General features: G+C 40.4%; 1 protein-coding gene across 6 annotated transcripts in view; it reads left to right on the forward strand.

The window, feature by feature from the left end:
* rad51b (RAD51 paralog B) overlaps positions 1–21,673 on the forward strand; it is a 194,290-nt gene that overhangs the window by 156,990 nt on the left and 15,627 nt on the right. Inside the window, exon 10 of one of the 6 annotated variants that reach the window (XM_015351260.2) lies at positions 9,864–9,922. The exons of the other annotated variants lie outside the window; for them this stretch is intronic. Within the exon in view, the coding sequence (XP_015206746.2) occupies positions 9,864–9,913 (50 nt within the window). The 3' untranslated portion in view covers positions 9,914–9,922. Of the gene's footprint in view, positions 1–9,863; positions 9,923–21,673 lie in introns of those variants that run through there. 6 annotated transcript variants of the gene reach the window in all.

Genomic DNA, 21,673 nt, shown 5'->3' on the forward strand with positions numbered 1-21,673 from the left:
ACAATTTGTAGAACTTGTTACTGCCACTCCCCGACGTATATAAATCCACACTGAAATGTTCAGAATTCTCTCTTGGAGTCCCGGCACTGTCTTCCTATCAGGTTTTGAGTCAAATACAAACTCCTCATGCCCACCTATAAGTCTCTACATGGCTTGGCACCTTTGTTCTTCTGACTCTGGTCTTCTGTATGTCCCCTAAGCTTGTTTACATTGTATGGGTGGCAGGGCTGTGTCTTGCTGCATTCTAAAGCTCTGGAATTCTATCCCTGTGGATATCAGAGTGTCGCCTACACTGGGTGCATTTAAATCTAGACTTAAAACCTTTCTTTTCTATTTAATTAGTGTGATCAATGTATCTTCTGCTGCTTCTAACCATTTGTGTTTCTTATATGTGTTTATTTTGTAATTATTTTATAACTCTTTTCTTCTGTTTAAACTTTTTTACATTATTATTATTATTTCTTAAAATTCGATTCTGCTATCATACAGTATGTGTGGACTATGAATGTTGTTTTGACTTGCTAGGTCATTGATATTCCATGACCAGATTTTCTCTTCCATGTGTCTCCCTGAAGAACTTTTTCAATATTATTTAAGTACAATTTAAAAAACAAATTTACCGCCTGAATCCTTCATTACTGTATATGAAAATGTTTTGTCAAACTGTTACCTTCTGTAATTCTGCTGTTGAAACCCGGAAAGTTCACTGGTTTCTCCAAATGCTGAACAAACGTCATACGTGAATGCAGGCACTAAACAAAACAGTTACCCTTGCATTTTAAATTGGATTCTGTTCCTTTTATTTAGGGGGTTTTCTAGAGCTTTTCTGAGAGTACCCACAACAGAAAGATTGATTCTCCTGTCTTGTCTGTTCTAGTCAAGCTCAAAAACTGTAGCCTTTAATGTATAGTCACTTACATCTTTTTCACTGTATGTAGTCAAAATGAAGGATGCAAGCCTTCCACATTTAATGTAACAGATGCTAACACTGTCATTAGTACTCCTCTGTCTGAGATAAAGATATTTTCTTTGGGAATCCTGGACAGGAACTACAGATGGAGTTCATTACAATTTAAAACCTTCTGAGATCTTTATTATCAAGTTATTTACAGTAACTTTGGCATTGCAAAGGTGATTTTGAACTATGTGTATAATGACTTAAAAAAACAGATTTTAGGATTTTAGAAGGTAGAAGAACGCTGTCAATTTGTGTTGTGCTATAGAACATTGTAGCTAGTGTGTGGCTACCTAATAAAGGTTTGCTTTTCTCCCAGCTTCACAGCAACAGGGGGTGGTACTCCTCACAAGTTTTAATACAGCTTGGGTTTCTGAGCCATATAATGATTTCTGTGCACTGCTGTGGTTTTCTAAAGTGTCCAGTCATCAATTTCAATTTGAGCCATGCAAGTCCTGTTGTCTGAAATAACAGAGGGGGAGTGTGTGTGTTCATTTTCAGGGGGGAGGTGCTCACCAGAGATTATGGAGTTAAAACCAGGTCAGGATCAAAGCAGTCATAGCCTTTCTGTAGCTCCTCAGCCCCAGTCCCTGTGTGGCACAAGACTGGAGCTGGAGCTAATAAATGAAGGGTTAAAACTTGCTTTTTTCTTCAGCCTAAGTGGAGTTGTTTTCAGCTGTTAAAAAAAGCAAACCTACTCAGATCTGTACACCTCTGTGCTGGGTTTCCTGTTCAGATGAGGCCAAGACTTTGAAGTCATGAAACTGAACTCATTAAATCAGGGGCTCGAGTTTATAAATATCCGTATCTCAGGTACATCCTGAGCCTGAAGCACAAGTTGAACTAAGGCCTCCAAAGGAAATATGAGTACATGCTGTCATTTGTCTGAAGCAGAGGCCTGGGTCTGTCCATTTTGGACAAACTACCAGGTGTGGTAACACAGACACTGAACTTTATAGTGAAAATATTTATATTTATAGTGAGACAGCAGGATTTTATTGTCCCAAGCAAGCTAACTGAAGTACCGTACTCAAGGCTACACTGTAAGGCAGCAGTGCACCACCAAGCATTTGGACCCACAACCTTCCGGCTAGGAGTACAGAGCCCTAACCACAGCTCTGCACTGCTGCCTAGCTAAATCTTTACACCGTCTTCTACATACCGTGGGCCAAATAGCAGTACAAAGTCAAATCAATGTTATAGGAGGCAAACACCAGTTTTACAACACTATCATGAGATCATTATTCTGTTTGCACATCAGAAGAGCAAGGATGTGACTGCAACTGACACATGGACAAAAATTGATATCACCAGAACCGTTAATGTCTAGATGAATTGCCATTGAGGTGCCAAAGATGAAAGCAACAAATCAGTGACAAAGACGGGAAAAGACCCTTATTTACTTTGAAACCTCTTGTGGGTACTGTGAGTTTCTGTGGAAAGAAAAAAAAGGAAGAAGACTATCATGAGGCTAGTTGCTGCTATTTTTAAATGTTAAAGCAGTGAAGTGTTTTTTCATTTGTGTTTAAGCACATGGCATTTTGGTCTAGTCCTTTTATGAATACTTTCAGTGGTGTTTGAAAACTGAGATGTGCAGTCGTCCCTTAACCCTGTTGATATCATGTATTCATCAAGCCATATTGGCTCTCGCGCTATGCTTGTCACACTTCTTTGAAAAAGTAATACCTCACTTACTGTGGCTCATTTAAAATGTGCTTCTTATGGAGAAAAGAACAGGTATGAACACACTGTGGTGGTAAATGTTCCGTGAATGCAGCCCAAAGAGAGTTCCACTTCACTTGCACCTCAGACAACCACATAATTTCTTCACACAGTCATTTCTGTGACACACATGCAGTGCAATCAAGGTCATGCACAGCCGTGCAAAAGTATTCACCCCCTTCCTAAAAGGTCCCATTTCGTTGAATTATAATATAATATATGATATATACGTGTTTTAAATATTTTTAAGTTAAATCATATGAACCATTATTATTACACACAGAGGTCATTCCAGAAATTGTGTTTGACCCAAGTAATCTTGTGCACCTGAACTAATTTAGGTTTGCCATAGCAAAGGGGGTGAATACTTATGCAATCATATGCAATCAGCATATTATAGTTTTGAAGTTTTCTTGCGGGTTTTGCTAACATTTAGCTTCTTTTGCCCAGCAAAAGTATTTAGTTTGAGCATTCAAGCCTTCATTAAAATATTTACTTTTAAAAGGTGTACACATCATTTGTAACTCAACCAAACAGATCATCACTGACAGGGGGTGAATGTAAAACTAGTTGTGGTACAAAGCTTTTGCCCTTTTTTCATATCAAAATAGTGAATTGTGTCTTTGAGTTGATTCATAAAAATGTAACACATTTACTTTTAAACTTGTTGATATATTCTTTCAGTTGGAATGCTGCATGTATTTATTTGATACCTGGCAACCTCCTTTGGATTGTGCAAGTAGCCAAGGGCTGATTTCTGAGTAGTGTGGCGAAAACCCCCTGTATGTTCCTGCTCACAGAAATACAAGACGAGGATACAGGAAATGAAAAAGAGGAAAATGTGATCAGCTGGTGGTGATGTTTATTTAGTGCACCATCTTTTCCAGGTGTGACTCGCAAAGATAAAATCTCCAGATGTGAGTGTTCTCAGCGGCTAATACCTCTGTGGATATTTCATGACACATCACATCACTTTCAATAACTGGTTTTCTAATTCAGGAACATGGTAAGCTGGAGTCTATCCTGTGAAGTAGTGGGTGAAAGGTGAGATATACCTTAGACAGGATGCCAGTGTATCATAATTGACCTATCTTGGACTATGGGAGGAAAGTGGAGGGCCTTGAGGAAACCCACACGAGAAACAGGGAGAACATGCAAACTCCACAGGGATAGTACCCCAGGAATTGAACCCAGGGCCCCAGCACTGCAAGGCAGTAATGCTAACCACTGGGTCATAGTGCCGCCCACTATTAAATATCCAGTCCTTTAATTCAGGGTTCTTAAGCGTTGGTAGTTTGGTGCAGAGCTGGAAATTCTCAAGCAGTGTCATTGTTTCTAAAACACTGCCTCCTCCCTCTCCTGCACTCTGGCCCCAGCACACAGACTAGTCCTCAGCACCCTCACTTCACGAGCAGTTCTGCGTCCTGGCTTTGCCCAGGTCTGCACCTGCCCCCCTGTGCGTGTGATGAAACACGATTGTCTCTCCTCTGGGCGGGTGATGTAGGTAGTTGTTGCCATTCAGAGACAAGGACCTGAGAAATTAAACATATTTTCCACCAACCCGCAGAGTCATCCACCCACATTCCTCTCACATGCGGCAAGTACTTTTGTCGTGCAACGTGAGTGGAGCTGTGCTGCATCGTACAGATCCCTGGTAGATTAAAATGAGCACTGCCCAAAATCTGTGAATGCCTTATTTTTCAACACTGCTTCCATAACCCCTGGTGTTATTGTAAAATGGAAAGTGAGGCCTTCTTGTTCTTTTCACTGGGCTGTGCTTAGCCACCTTTGTGGTGTTGTCCCACAGTATTGAGAAATGATTTTCTCTTGTACAAGTGAATGAATTAGGGCTCCTTTTGTGTTCTCCCAAGAATTTTTACTCTGTGGTGGTCAAAAGGGAGCTACATCACTTTTTTACATAAGTAGTACTCCAGAGGTGGGTTTCTCAGATTTGGTTTAGCTATACTCCCAGGCCTCTTTTTGATGAAACCCCCAGTAAAGCTTGCCAGTTCTCAAAGTTGACCACTTTTTCTTATAAAGCTTACATGTTCGTTAACCACCTCTTAATTATTAAAATAAATATTTTTTTGTTACTGGAAGTTCCATTAAAATATTTATTCATAACTGAATGCCTTCAGGATTTGGGATTTTGAATGTTGTTCCAGAGATGTGACCCAAGGCATGATGGGATATCCCACAACAGTCTTGTTTCAATATTAGCTGTCTACATCACTCAAGCCAAGCTGGCAAATGCACAGGCATGTGTGTGTGTGCTTTCTCTTGTGTTCAGTGTGGGATCACAGTCTTAAAACTGACTCGCATGCCTATTTCTTAGCAGACATATGGAAACATACATAACTTTTTGACAAGCATTTACTCTGGTAAAGGGAATATATATTTTTAAAGTCCTGGGGTTGTGGCATAAAAATAATGTTTATACCCCTTGGCGCACGTAAAAGGATGTGAAGACTCAGCAGCTGAGTGTCTGGATTAGCAGACTCTTGCCATGCAGCTGGGAATCAGTGTTCAACACATACCTGATACCTCAGCGCTGCGTTCACACCTTGTCACGCCTGACTCATGGTTTACGTGCTAATTCCAAAGGATTTAACTGTACGGAGCTCGTCAAATGCCCTTCCACACTTATAATTGCTTATAATCATTAATAATTGCTTACACTTATATAGCGCTTGTCTGGACACTCCACTCAAACCCCTCCACCACCACCAATGTGCAGCCCCCACCTGGATGATGCGACGGCAGCCATAGTGCACCAAAACGCTCACCGCACATCAGCTTTTAGTTGGAGGCGAACAGAGTGATGAAGCCAATTCATAGATGGGGGTTATAAGGAGGCCATGATTGGTAAGGGCCAATGGGGAATTCGGCCAGGACGCTGGGGTTACACCCTTACTCTTTTCGAGAAAAGCCCTGGGATTTTAAATCACCACAGAAAGTCAGGACCTCGTTTTATATCTCACCATACTGGGACATTAAGACCCACACACACTGAAGGGTAAATGCCCCTTGCTGGCCCCACAAATATCTCTTCCAGCAGCAACCTTAGTTTTTCCCAGGTCTCCCATCCAGTTACTGACCAGGCTCAAACCTGCTTAGCTTCAGTGGGTTGCCAGGTGTAAGTTGCAGGGTGATATGGTACCTGGTTTAAACTTATCCAGTTCAATGTCAAGGTGGGCCAGAGCCTGTCCTGCCTGGAAGTATTGCATGCAAAGATTGATACGTCCTGGACAACACCAGTCCATCAGAGAGCACACACAAACACAAGCACATACTAGCACCACAGGCATTTTATACAGAAGCCAGAAAACCTACCCCTATGTCTTTGGACTGTGGGAGGAAACCCATGTGAACAGGGGAGAGAACATGCAAACTCCACACAGATAACACCCCAGGAGTGAAACCAAGGCCCCAGTACTGGAAGGAAGCAAAGCTAACCAATGTAGCACCTTGCTGCCTCCCACTTCTTTTACAACATTTTTATTATGAGTTGTGATACCTGAAAGTTGTATTTCACTTTTCGACCCAGCTTGAACGGCTATAGTTTAATGAATACATGCTTTGCTAGGCTTTATTAGTCTGAAATCAAAAGAGTATGAACATGATGTTGAAACTAGAAATTCAGACTTTACTGACAAAGTTTGTGACTTGACTCCTCTCAAACAAATATCATTCAAGTGATTGTGCCCTTGATTCACAATGAACTCCACTTGAGAAAACACATCAGCAGCTACAATTGATCACACTGCCTCACACTGATGTTTTTTTCCTCACACTCTTTGTCTGACTTTTTCTTTCTTAGTTGTATGTTACTTAACTTGTTGTTTTTGATGCTGCTGCTGTTCTGTGTTTGTTTTCGGCGATTCCTTTAATGTCTTTGTATTCGAGCACACATGCAAATAAGCATTCCATTGCAGTTGTGCACATGACAAATAAACTGAACTGAACAGTTTCTTTTAAGACATAGTTTTCCCCACACACCTTTGTGCAATATTATTAGCTTCCTAGGACCTTCTGTGAAGCATTCTGTGGCCTATTTATTCATATTTTATTTTCATAATGGTCAAAAATCGAAACGGCAGCAAGTAAAAAAGACAACCATTTCTTTCTTATAGCACTGCACTTTTAGAACTGCACATGAAAGAAGTCCCTGTACAAATCCGTGACACAATTTAGTTGTGAACGCCTCTGAAACTTGAATAGGGTTGTGCGTTCATGTGTGTTGCTGCTGACTGGTGAGGAGACAGTTACTGTGATCCTTTAGCTCTCTGTATGAGCTCCAGTGTATAAGGTGCACCACAATAGGAAGACGCCAGGAGAGACAATAGCTCCGTTCAGCTGTGCCAGCTCTGCCTCTTTCTTTAGAAAGAACACAAGAGGGAGCAATAGGGGGCAGGAAACTGACAGCCTATGGGAACACAGCAGCCCTTTTGGACTTAAATTGCTAATTCTGCTTTGATCTAAAGTGTGTGTGTGTGGGGGGGGGTAATTCAGGCCAACTTTCACTAAACTCCTCTCCCTCCACTGCCATTGCCCAGTCATTTGGCCTTTTTTTCAATCTTTTACTTTTTACTGCCAGATGTAGCTGAGTATCTTGAGTGCCAGAGGTACTAGGGTACCAGACAGGGCTGCCAAGAGGGTAAATGACAAGGCAACATTTAAGGCCTGTAGGCGAGAATCTGGGGGAAGGAGGTGTTACTTATTGATTGAAGAGCACTTACAGCATTACATCTGAGAATGTGGGAGGCAGGGTAAGACTTGATCGTTATGGTAGAGGGATTCAGAATGGCAGAGCAGGAGGCCTGGGGGTTACGAGGTCAGTTTAGGATGTACCAGAATCCTAGTGCTCAGAACATGTGGACTGCAGGAGAACAGAAGAGACTCTGGCCTCAGGATTAGAATTTGTGGTTAGTTGACAATTGAGCCTGAGTTAAGATACAAGTGTGTGGTCCCTTGTTTAGGACTAAAGGTAGGGAAATGGGTTGGCCTCATATTAAATAGAGGATATTCCTCCTGTAATTTGGAGAAAATGCGCCCATCGTTTTTGTCTCTCTCTCAGCTGTAGAGTAGAACTGTATTCTCTAATAAAGTGTAGCTTTTTGCATTTCTTTTTCAGTAAGAATTATTTTCTTGCAGGAGGAGCATCTCAAAGCTGTCGAGAGAAGAGTATTTTGAGAGTGAAGTTGTTAGGGAGAAAAAAACCCAAAGGAATGAAAAGTAGAGAAAGAAGAAAAGGGATTCATTAATTCCCAGAAGCTCTTAGTCGGGAAATTGGCACGTATTCCTCCTGTTGAATTTTTTTTGTTGGATTTTGTGTTGTTTTTGCTGAAAAGATTTTCAGGGTTTTTTTTCCCTCATTTTTTTCCCTTCATCTTCACAACCCTGAATGGCAAAGAGCCCAGAGGTGGCTCTGAAAGACAGGGCTCGACAATAAACCATTTTAGCCTCTTTTGTGTGGAAAGTTAAAGAACAGAAGAGGATTGGGGGGGGGGTTCATTGGGGAGGGGGCCATGATTTGTGGAAACCGAGGCAGAGAGAGACACACACACGGGGACCTTTAACTCTTTCCCTACAGATCAGAGGATCTGACTGAACTCTCTGCTATTGCTCTGGCAGATACATCATTGTGTTTTTACAGCACACAGAGGTAAAAAGATGCCTGTTGGTTGGTGCTGCAGACAAAATGTATATCTGTATATAAGTATACAAGTCTCCATGTTCCCTTTTGACCTGCTGTACAGGATGACCACTTTGAGCAGCCCACAGGCCACATGCACTTTTTCTCCCAAATGTACTTGAGCAATTCAGAGGCCTGCCAAACTGCAATAATCCCCACTAAAACAAGTGTGATTGTCTCATTTTTTTTTGCGATTTTATGATGGCTTGTGTGAATAGCTGCCTTCTGCATGAATGGCTGTCAATATCAATACCTGCATAAAAGCTGAGTTGTCAGATACAGATGTGTTTGAGTTTGTTGCATTTTGTGCTTGACATTTATTCTTTTTGTATCCTTTGTTGTCTCTGTGGTCAAAGTTCCAAGTTCCAAGAGACCACTTTCTCATAACACTGTGGACGATGCAACCATTAAGTCTTATGTCACCAACAGCTTTGATCCACTACCCTGTCATCTCTGATGTAGCACGGTGTCAGGCAATCCAACAGAAATGGATTTCAAGGTTTATTTGCACTTTATAAAAAGCCAGCAACTCCGAATCTCGGAGACCCAAGGGTCACCCGGTGACACACTCACTGTACATCTTACAGGATGTCCATCTTACCCTCCATGAGAGCTAAACTGGTGGTTATACTTCCTTTACTGCATGCCTGAGCTGCTCAAAACTTCTAACTTCACTTCATAACCTGCTTATACCTCTGACTCATTTATCTTCCACAGTGGAAAAACACTAATTCAGGGCACACTGTGACCACAGCATAGACTGTCACACAATAAGGCAACTGTAAATGGGGTTTCTATTATTACAGTTCAGCTCCTGGCCACCCACCCCTCACTCCCACTGATCTAACCTGCTTAAAAGGCAGAAGTAAAAACAGCTTTCCTGTGATCCCCGGAGAGATTTTTTTAATACCGCCTCTTCTTCCTAATCTAAAGCAAAGAGCCCCCCCTAAGTGCCAAAACCACAAGCAGCCTGGACATTTCCTCCATCCCCTGGCTCTCCCATCCGCCCACTGTCAGGCGCAAGCAGTCTGCTGATATCCTGGACAGTGGCAGCAGCCATGGTGAAGAATACAGTGCATTACCCCCTCAGACTTGATCCCAGACCGGGGAACATGTCTACAGATCTGCCCCCATTTACATCCTGTCATTACTGACAAAATTCTAGCAATATTTATGCTTTAGAAACATTTCATTAGCAAATGTAGATTGATCAAACATTTGAATCACTTTTAGTTTGTGTTAATAAAATAAAGTGTGATGAAGCCTCTATCAGGGCATTGAAGTCTGTAGTTGATTTCCCTGAGGTTTATTAATATCTGCACCAGGGAGGCACGGTTGTCAGAGGGAGGAATCTCCTGTTATTTATGGAAGAATTAAGAACCATCAGTCAAGCCTGTTTTGAAAGTTGTTCACTGTCAGTTATGTTTGTTTTTAAATACTTGTGCCATTTTCCAAGGTCTCCTCATCTGTGTCCTGTCTCTTTGCACGTAGGAGATGTTTCAGCAGGTCAGGCCAGGCGTGTCAGTTCTTGGCCTACATGACAAGAGGACTCAAAAGAAATCTGGCCAAAATTAATTTGTAGTGTCTAAGGAAATAAAAGAATTTGAACACTGCTCCCATTGATTCCAGGTCAAAGTTGTTGTTTCGTCCAGATAATAAGCTGCTTGATTATGTCCGGCAAGTAATTTCATGTTGATGGAATAATTGACGCGCTGTAAGAGGTTGCTTCGGTCCATCTGATTTGGAAAGGACTTTTATGTCTCTGTTTTGATGACTCAGGTCAAGTCAGGAGACTGAAATTCAAATTGTGTTTTTTAAATGAAATTTTGAAAGGCTTCCAAGGCATTTAGAAGCTTGCTCTGAAAGAGTGTTATAATGTTTCGGAAAGAGGTCATCTTCCCAGTGTTGTCTGCCCAGTACAAACCATGACAACTGACGTAGATGGGTCTCAAAGGTCTCATTAGAAGCTGCTTTCTAGAGAATTAAAGGTAATAGGAAAGGATTAGTTCACATACAATTTAGGCCTAACTAGATTAGCATGCATGTAATGTTGTTTGTTTGTCACAGTCTGCCACCATTGTTCTAAGTTGCTTTAGCCTTCGGCTCTACTGTATCAGCAGGAAACTGAGCTGAGAGGGTTCTTACTGGCCAAAGAGCACGTACACACAAGGGAATATCACACACTGCATACCTTGCCTTTAACCTTAGTGATCCATATCTGCAACAAGTTTTGTTAGCTGTATCTGATGCCCTTTCAATTCTGGTATTCTAGGTGCCTTTTAGTAGGAGGTGTGTAGCTTCTGTGAGAGTTAGTAGTAACTTGTATATTGTACATGTATATTGTACACTACGTAATTCTATACAGTAATGGAAATCTTGCTTGCTTACAATGCATTGACTTTTGTCATCTTAATTAAGTAATGAAGCAGCTGTTTTGTCCATTTTATTGTTCTAAAAAGCATGTGGATAAAAAACATTTCAGCATTGTGGGAGGAAAGAGAAAGGGAAACACCACCACTAATAATTCCAGAGTCTAGAATCTTAGTATCAACGTGGCGACCATTGTCTTTAGAAAATAAATATCTGCACAGAAACAGAAGATTAGAAGAGATATGACTGAAAAGAAGTAAAACATCAGCAGCCAGAACAGTTTTACATCTGCTAGTAGAATTCAAAAGATTATCTCTTTTAATATTGCACCTTTCGTGAATCAGAGGAAGCCATAAATTGTGACCTCTGAAGGCTGGGTTCTTTTTCCTGAGCTTCTGAACTGTTGAGAGCTCACATCTAGTCAAATTTAGCCAAGAGTGGATGAAAGGATCTCTGGAATGGCCAACTTAAACTTGACTTTTAGTGTATCATTTTTCCTTAGTCACTTACAATGGTCTGGCAACTGTGGTTCTCTCTTCACTTTCCTGTACAGCTTTGATTTTTAACTTGCCTGGCTTTCCTCAGAATTTGCAAAAGGTGAGGGAAGAGTTAAGTCTGTTTCCTTGTGCAGCAGTGGTATAAATTAAAACCGGCTAGTAATCACATTGAAGGAATGCAGTCTGTATACACTGTTAAACACTCCCTAAGCTCTGGATTTATATCACTCTCTCAGTACTCCCTTCACAAAGGCCTCTTTGTTCTCAGGGCTCTTGTAAAGCAACGCTCTCCCCCCTCCAACCTCCAGAGAAGCCTTCATAACAGCAAGCTACAGGCGCAGCACAGCGGATCAGATTCCCTCCTTTTTTCTCATTCATTCTTCTTTAGGGGGAAAATTGTCCAGGGTTGTTAGCATTTCCAAAAGGGAAGAAAGAAGAATCAAAGAAAAAAAAAAGAAAATAAACCAGAGAATAATGAGAGAGTGGAAAAAAAAAAGTGTTGCTGATGTTAACCTTTTCAGCACTGGTTGCGTGCCACTCACAGAAAGGTGCTCCCTGGATTGTTGTTTTTTCAAGTTTAAAAGGTGATAAAAAGTGAGGAGTGACAGCACTGAGAAAGACAGTCATTACAGAAAATGCACTTTAGGCTGCAGGATTAACTCTTCCCCTCCCCCCTCACACACACAAGTAAAAACACTCTTTTTTTAAAGAAGCAGTTTTTTTTTGCTGAGCTCTGCAACCCGGACAGTGGTTCAGTTGTTTGTTAAATTTAAAATCTCATGCCCGTTAAATACCCCCTGCTACTTTGAGTACTACTTGAGTAGTACTGTGTCCTGAATTATCTGTAAAGAACCAAAAGATATCATTTGATGCTGGGAAATTATAGCCTTGTATGCACAGAACTTCCAGGAGACAAAGCGTTAAGGCTTTTTGTGTGTAAAATCCAGTTAAAATGCCTTAGGCAATCTTAAAGAGCAGGTTTGAATCTGTACCCTGAGAATTCAGAACGAAATGCTTTTATTGGCAAGGGACTAACGACATAAAAATTCAGTAAAACACATGATATATTTTAGAGGTGATGTTAAAACCAAATATCAAATAGACCTTTCAAATTCCTTTGTTAGCACCCCCCCCAAAAAAAAAAATAAAGAAGCCAGGCCAGAATTCAGAGGGGGAGTTCCAAGACCACAGTGCTGAGAGAAGCAGAGGAATTTTATGCCAAAATAGAATCCAATTTTCATGGCGAGAAAATAGGAAAAGCTCCAAAATGAAATGCAAGCCCTCTATGGGGCATTAAAGACTCACCAGGCAGATGGCTGTAACCCCTGTCCTGTTGTGGATCTAAGTTGCACTGGCCATTTCACCAATGAGCTTCAGTCTTTAGCAAAATGCTGATTCAGAATGGTTTCTGTGGATGAAAATATATATGTACATAGGCAACAATTTCCCTGGGCATTTCTTCAAATTGGTGTGAGAAAGGTTAGCTGGACAGAGGAAGCTCTAGGCCTAATGCCCTTTTCTTAACCTTCCCAATATCCTCAGGGGCACAGTATATTACATCTATTCTGTTCAACTGGAGAGGCTTTGAATATCTCGAACGCCTGCCTCCTCGCTTAAAAATGGACCACTGGGGGCAGTGTAAGCTAGTGCTGCAATTGAATGATGTTTGTTGTGCCACTCACTAGGGCTTTTTGAATGTTCTACCCTAATTTGGTTTGTCATAAATTGGTACTCATACAAATGAGATGCATGTCAACACAAAAGCAGATTGTTTCAGTTATTCAGGCCACAGCAGCTTCTGTAAGAACAGAGAGGTAGTGGTGCATATGACAGCTCATTTTCTGTGTCCAACTCGATCACAGATCGGTCTTTGAGTTTTCCTGCAAGAGGAAGTGTAATGACTCACTTGTACATGTTTGCACTGCTCTAAGTTGTTGTCTTTCCTTACCTGAGTTACATGAGGCCATTGCCTTAATAGCCTGCCTCATTTGAAATCACTGGTGTCACCTTATACTACTGTCACAGCCATAAGGAATCAGCCTTCTGGTCCCAGATTTCAATCACTTTTGAAAGAACTCCCCATATAACACTCAATGGAGATCTTTCTGTACCTTAACTATGATGAAATTATAACGATGGTGTAATGCAAAGGTATTGGTGAATGACATTAAACACGTTCCAGATACTTACACATATGGTACTCGGCCTTATAGACTGCTGAATCTTCCATAGTTAGCTCTGTCTATTTCTGTAGGTTTTTCACATCCTTCTCTTTTAAACAAAGAAACTGGACAAACTTTCCATAACTCTGACTGAAAATAAGGTAAGCTGATCTAAAATGGAATGACAAGTCAGATAACCCAGTAGTTTGAAGAGTTGGCACCTCCTAAACCATCAAATTAGGTTGGGTACTGTAAATTGAATTCAGAAACTTCAATTCACATAATATCTTTTTATTATTAAATTCTTTGGCTAATCATATACTGTACACTGGTACTGGTACAGCCGGTCATTTTACTGAAGCAATCTAAAAGTGCAGTGTGTTGCTCAAGGGTATAACAGCAGTGTCTCACTTGGAATTTGAACCCACAACCTTCCATGACTTGCCATGAAGTGGCTACCTCATTCTTACGGCCAGGTAGATCTGCTTTTTGTGGTGTAGGTTAGAGATAAAGAAAGCCTGTAACTAAATCCATGAAAAGCCACAGGGTGCTTCCGCATCACAAGAATACTGTCACAGAGAAAAGTACTGGTAAACTTTACCTGAAAACATTATTTTCCTATTCATTTCATTGAACAAATATTGCTCGTTAAACTAGTGTATACTGATTTATCAGTGCTCTCTTTTCAAAGTTTGCTGAATAATCAAAATTGCTGACAAAGGTATTGGCACTCCCTGTGTGTGTTCAGTTAGTTCACCTGGAGTTTCAGTGTTCAATAGAGTTTTGGAACTTGTACGTTAGTGTAGTTTGGCAACGAATATTTGCTAAACTTAAGAAATTAGCAGCACGGTTTCGAGCAAGTGCCCATACTAAGCAAGTTGCTGACAATACGTGGCTAGCATTTATATTTCCAGGTGGTAAGGAGCAAATTCTATCAGGATTTGATTACCTTTTTATTCCAGCAATCAGAATAGTGCTTCGCCCATATGTGTGTTGTGAGGTGAAGCTTGAAATTTGGGACCCCTCATGATTTGGGTTAGAAAAACTGTTACTGGATACAGGCTTTCTTTAAGGCAAGAAACAAAATAGTGGTACAGTTTTAAAAACAGCACTTCTTCGAGGGGAGAGCCAGCTATTTCTGGGCCTTTGTGGGGGCGGGACGCTCTGAGCACAGGAAAAGTTCAGATAAACAGAAGAACTCCCAAGCTGAGAGGACTCCCGCCCAGCAGTGTTTACTTTGAACTTGAGCAAGGAAAGAAAACCAACATTGGAGGCCTGTGGTCCATCAGCAGGGCCTGGTGTACTATCCACCTCACTACACCCCGACATTAGAAAAATTGCAAGCATGTCACTTTCCATGGACTTTCACTGATCCTCAGCAAAAAATGTAACATATACTGTACTGCTACTATTTTTTTCTGCACCAGCATTTTTTAGGTTAACCATGAGAAAGCCAAAAGCAATAGCCAGCCGAGCAGTAGGACTTGTTCCCTCTTGTTCTGCGTTTTTTAGGTACTGCGTGAACCCCCCCACATATATTTTCCCCAATGAAAAGATATGCTCACACCCCCGCCAGCCCACACAATCACCCACATGTTGGGACTCGCGTTCTGACAGAGCCAAGAGACTTCATTGACATTCACTGGCTACACGGTGAGGTCTGAAAGCATTGGATTGCCTTAATTATTTTTTTTCTTGTTTTTTTTTTTGCTCTTTCCAGATCTCAGATCTTTACCAAAAAAAAAACAGTGCCTTTTTTGTCACAAGCAGAATTTTGCATGGCTTTTTATAAGTAATGAAGAAAAAATCATAAGCATTGTAAAAAAATACCAGTGAAGACAGAGATAATAAACCAAAACGTGCAGCTCAATTACACAAGTCTATGCGAGGTGCATACTCTAGAAATTGGCAAGCAAATGTCTAAACAAGACCACAAGCATTTGTTAATCAGTACCACCTCTGTGACAATACCTGGATGGTTTTAGCTCTAGTGCAGAACCTCTTTTTTAGAGCCTCTTTTTCATTTATTCTGGTGAAATCGCTTTATTCTACTTAGGGAAAAATGTGACAAATTCATCTGTGTACTCATTATAGCCTTATAGATGTTTTAAACAAGTGATCAACACCCGGCATATTTTATGTTCTTGTAAAGCTAGATAATATTACTGGAATAGAATGGGGATTTTAGAAAGAGTTAACCTATTCTCTCCACCAGCACTTACCAGAAATACCAGGCCAGATTGTTTTCTTACATTCTCTAGATAGCTGAAGGAGAATAATTGCTGTTAACAGCAATAACTCAAATGTCCTTATTAAGGTGCTGTCTAAAAATATCACTGAAAATATCTGCAAAGGGCTGTGTAAACATACTGTATCTGAGCATTATTGGACAGGAATTGTGGTTTTTGACTTTAAGAAGATGATTTGCTTCTGTTTCTTAAATACTGAATTGTGTAAATAAAGCTATTCCCTGTGTGTGTGTGTGATTTAGCTCATTTTATTACTTTCCAGAAATAAGTAGTCTGTGTGAATTGGGAAATCAGTCATTTTGTTATCGAATGGATTTACATGTACAAACTCCTCTGTGTCTTTTTTTCCACTTGTCACAAGAAGACCTATTTTATACATGGCCATTTAGAAAAAAAAACACATTACTACCATGGGTCTCATACTTTCATTAGGAATTAACCTTTACATTTCCAGTTCGCATGGTTGGAAATGAAACAGGAATTGTCAAAGCATTATTAAATTAGCAAAAATGTTTTTTCTCAATCCCAACTGATTTTCTACTCAATGTGAAGAGTCTGCTTTCTCCCTGTAACCTTTAGACCTCTGTGACATGGTTTCATGTGAGAAATGGCTGGCAGACACCCATTTTTGATGATAGCACCTGCCAAGTGCAGAAGGTCTGTTATTGCAAATACCACACAGCTCTGGGAATAGCTTTATTTTTAACATTTCTCAGAACAAATATTCCAACTGTTAAGAAAGTAGCACAGTGTCACAGCTTTTACAGGCGGACAGCTGTTGTCTCTGCCCTCAAGGTCAGGTGTGTACCAGTCTGTGCCAGGCATACCGGAGACTTCCTGTTTGGACGCTGTGTGTATTAATGGTTCTAAAGCAAGCTATGTATCTAAACTGGTATGTGAGATTTAACCTAGTGCTTTGTTTTTGAATTGAGCTATAAAGGGTTCTACACAAAGAGCATTCTGAATTAATTAAGTTTCTATAGGCATGATTTAAGGGTTTATCAGCATTCATCAACACTTGGAAGCTACGTTACAGCAGCCTGTCTTTTTGGAATGTTCAGAATGTGTCAGTGTCTTGTGTATGTAATTATCCTGAAAAACCAAACATGAACTAAGTCCTATTTCCGCAAAATAGTCTCTGTTCCAAACATTGTCTTAAGACATGCTTCCTATTGTTTTGAGTCTACTTGCATTCCATTTCCAGGTATTTGTATCTGACTCTGATTTCTAGTCCCAGACCAAAGTAATTATTCTCCCTGATTTTTTATTTTGCTCATTCCAGTATTAGACGTTAATGCACTTCAATCCAGTCTTGGCCTAACAATACCGTTCCTGGAAGTAAATGTGTTGAAGCTCTATTCAGCATTTTTAATTACAGGCCTTCCCGTGCAGTCAGCAGATGTGGATTCATCCGTAGCCAAACACATCTGCGAGAGGCCGTTCTCATTGAAGAGTTGCTCATCCAGATTGTACGACCAAGTGCGGCTCTCCCCTGTGGCCCGTGCTCACGCACACAGTGAGCAGACGCGGCCTTGACTTTGCTCTGATGCGTTGGGAGATGTGTGGCACACGTCGAGGACACCGTGTTCTATCGCAGGGAAGGAAAACACATGCACTCTCACACACAGTCGCAAAAAAAAAACCTTAATGGCTTGTTTTATTTTTTAAACGGCCTTTTTCCTTCCCTCTCCTGGTCCCAGCTGCCTGTCTTTTTGTACTGTGATCTCACACACGGACAGCTGTGCGGGCCTGGGACTGTTTTTCCATTGTGAATGGAGTCTTAGCACACTAAAGCTGGATAAGGCAGAGTCCTGGCGGGCAGGGCTGCAGAGCTTGCTGTTTAAAGAACCAGCTCAGACATTTAATCCAATATCTGGGAGCCTCATTCATAAAATCATATTAAGTTACTAAGATTTTGAAATCCTAAGTAGCTTTTTATTCCCATTTTCATGGGATTGTTTTTAATTGAAAAATCTCTCAACTGTGCTGTATATCTTTTCCTCCTTGCACGTCCCTGTCTTTACAAATTGCAACAAAGGTCTGTGACGCGTCCTCCCATGGGCAGTGGGAATATTAGGGGAAATATGTACAGCAGAAAACAAGAAAATGCTCATTGTTTACAACCGTTTCTGGCACCTGCATCATGTCTAGGACTTGAGGTAGGCAGATTGTATAACGGTTTTGTGAACTAATTCCAATAAAAATCATAAAGAACAGTGGGATTTCCATGCCCTAATTAGGGGCACAGCAGTGACAGTCAGCACAACCATTACATCAAAATTGCAAATCTAGGCGTTTTCATGGCTTACTGGAACAGAATAATAACTGTGCAGGATGTGTGTTGAATGTGTAATATCTAAGTAGATCTCTCCTGAACAATATTGAGAAAGAAAGGTGTTCATGATTTTCATTCTGGAGATTAAAGATAAGCAGTAACTTGCTCCAGGCTCCTTTTTTTACTGTTCTGTTTGTGATGTCTGACCAGCTGTAGAAAAAGAAACATACAGTTCTTGCACATTTGTAGTGGCTTGGTGCATTTAACTGAGGATGATCAGTGACAGAGTTTCTTATGAAATATAAGAAGCTAATATGTGTGCTGTAGTATTGGGACTGACATTTGATCTCCAAGAAGTCTATTTATGGGTTCTTTATTCTATTAAAGGAGACAGGACTGGCATGGTTTGGATGTTATACAAATGTAATTTCTTAATTCTTTAATGCACCTGAGTCACAGAATCCAGGAGCTCCTCACCTGCTTTGAGCAAAGCCCAATGAGAAATGGTTCCTCTGAGAAAGACTGTAGGAAGAGGACAGAGCCTGGCTGTCAGTCTGTCTGTGGTCTTATTGTGTTTCCATCTGCTCGCCGATCAATTACCAGGCTGTTTGTCCCCCATTTCCGAAGCTGCTGTCCTTCGTGCTGTTTGTCTCTGTCTGATGCGCCTGGATCGACAGGAAACTCTCCTTGCGGAGCTGGGAGGGGAGTCGGTCACAAAGAACTGCATTGTTCTGCTGTTAATCAGTGAGGGACATGGGTTCGCTTTGGAACTGTTACTGTAGGCCTCAACACAGCTGCCCAAGATTCATTTTACAGTCCCTGGAGGCTAGGGGCTGAGGGAAGAGAAAGATCTTTTTTCATGAGCAACAACACACTTTACTAATTGTCAGCCATTCCATTAATAGTTTGTTTTTATTTTTGAGGGATTAAGCCTCATTTTGAGATTCAGGAGGTAAAATAAATTGTGTATCATTGCTTTACTGGTGCAATGTTAAATTAGCTCATAGTGCTTTTGAAGTCTTTTACTGAAGAGAAGTTGTCAGCGTTTGTCTTACATTGCAATCTAACAGGTATTGTGATTTATAACACTTCTTTGTATTTATTTTACTTATTTTTCATTATACTTGCAGTTCACAGCCCCATTCTACAATTTAAAGGAAACACATGAATTGACTTTGTAGGAAACATAATTTTATAAATGATAAAGATTTGTTTTGCTGTTTTATCTACTAAAAATGTTGAATGGTCCTTAAAATTGCCACACAAAAAGAGGTCCAAGAGTATTTTTCAAAAATAGACATGTAAAACTTTTCACCAGAAGTATTTTAGATACAGTAAGTCAGCTCGAACTATGTTGATATCAGAGTTCATTATTTTAAACCTTTCTTTATAGTACGTGTTGTGATGACAGTTGGGGTGGCAATGAGACTGAGTTTACTTTAACACACTGTGTGTTTTATGTATGACACATTCTTATGTAAGATTTAAACTTCTGAAACTGCTTGAATGCAAGATTGCTAGACCTGTTGTTAGGTCTGAACTTTGGTAGGTCTGTAACGTTTATTACACAGTAGATAAAGTGCACCTTGGTTGACGATAAGCCTTAATTGAAGGCAGGTTTCCTACCAACATTGTGCTGCATGCTCCTCTGTGGCAAACAGTAGCATAGGAATAAGCAGAGGAATCCGCTCCAGAGAAATATGTAACTGAGCTATTTAAAGATTAATTCTGGTTAAGACCAATAGGCTTATTAGTAACTGAGCAAAAAAGAACGCAAGTGTCAGACAATTGCTAGCATTACAAACCCCCATTTCACTGAAACATACTCACTTCGAATGAGACTGCATGAAAGAAAATTGCAACAAGAATGCAGGCAATCCGGGCAATCCTTTAATCCCATAAAGGCTGACTGCAGTTCATCATTAGGCTAGGTTAAGAGTCCGTTAATATAAGTGACGTTGCATTTTACTCATATGGTTTCTTACTTTTCTCCATGTAAATTGTAAAGTTAGGAAAAGGTTTTGATTGCCCTTTTTAGAGAAGTTTTGGTTAATGTTTCATAGCTCTATCTGGCCGTCCACCTGATTTCTGCATACACCGCTGTTTGCTTGAGATTGTCCCATATGTTCTGTACTTTCCTTCCCCCAGGAACTGGCAGGTAATGTGCAGGGATCCCTAATTCCCTTGCGGTATTCTTTCCTTTTTTAATGAAATGACAGATAGGGTTAGGGGTCTGGCAGAGCTCCAAGTTGAGGCCACTTTTGGATACATTATATAGTGGCAGGTTTTGCCAAGGTGTTCATTTCAAGACATTTTTTTTCCATTCTTGTTTTGTTTTGAGGAGGGAGAAATCAAAGCTAAAGCTGATATAGGAGATCCAGCTCAATTTGATCCCCTCATTAATGCCGCACTGACACAGTGACTCACAGTTCTGGGTAGTGGTTGGCCCAGAGGGGTTTTTCCCTGTTGGTTTTATACAAAACCGTGTGGCAGCATTGTCTGCAACCAGGCTTTGCTTTATGTGTTAAAAAAAATCCCGCCGCTGTGACCCTCACCAACTTTTAGAAAGGTTTTGTTGAGGCTTCTCAAGTCTGTGTGAAGTGAAATTTACACGAGATGCCATCTCCCGCATGAACATATGATAAAACGTCAGTATCACTTACAGTATGTCAGTATCAGAAACATCCAAACAACAAGCGAAAAATGCAGTGGGGGAACTTCCCTCAGCTCACAATGACAATTGTTCTGTAATTCCTTGTATCTTCAACCTCTCTTGAGTTGTTAACTGCTTCAAAACACACAGCAAGCCAACCAGAAACCATACTGCTACTCCTGGAATTGTAGAGATATCATATGTGACAAAAGTCAAAACCTGTCAGCAACAGAAATCTCATGAACAGTAATGAATAAGATAAGTTAGATGACAGTTTTGTATCATGTGATAGAATTATACCTGTCAACATAGTGAGGTAAATTAGTTTTTGGCAATATAAACCAATACATTGTTGGAAAAAACTGTTCAGGCAGCAAAAGGAGAGTAGTGTCACAATAGAGACTCGCAAAAATAAGGTAGAAGTTACAGATATGTCAGTGTGGCAAAACACTGACAGACTGAGATTAAAACCCTAGGCCGCCAAACAATCATTGTCCAGTTTTCTGGTAAAAAATTTGCCAGGTTCATATGAGATCTTTTTGAATCATTCAGAATGTGTCTGTATTTAACTATGGGCAAAATTCCCCTGTGATTGTAAAGGTGGCACTTAAAAAGCATTCCCATGCAGATTTTGCATCCTGATTATAAAGTGGAAATACCCAGGAATACCACCTCTCATTGGCTTTTTATGAGACTTGACATTGTAGAAGAGACAGTGAAAGAATAGAGCAGGGAATCACCTTGTAGAGGAATTTAAATAGAGCTCTAGATAATGAAGAAGGAAAAAAAACACATTCTACTTCCGCCTTTAACTTTCTGGCATTTTGGGAATTGTTTTGTGAAGAATCACTTAAATTGGACACCTTCTGGTATTTATTTCCTCTTTAATCACCAGCACGTAAATATTGTGATAGCTCATGTCCCCTGAAAAAAATAAATTTCCAAATAAAAGAAGACAGCTCTGTACTTAAAAATACTCTTGTTTTCTGTACAATTATCAAAGATAATGCTTCAGAAAACACAAAATACAACATGGGATATGAATGATGCCGTTAGAAATGGACACTTAATACTATTTTATATTTTTACCTTCCA

The sequence above is a fragment of the Lepisosteus oculatus genome, chromosome 8 (assembly GCF_040954835.1).
Source record: "Lepisosteus oculatus isolate fLepOcu1 chromosome 8, fLepOcu1.hap2, whole genome shotgun sequence".
Taxonomy (NCBI): domain Eukaryota; kingdom Metazoa; phylum Chordata; class Actinopteri; order Semionotiformes; family Lepisosteidae; genus Lepisosteus; species Lepisosteus oculatus.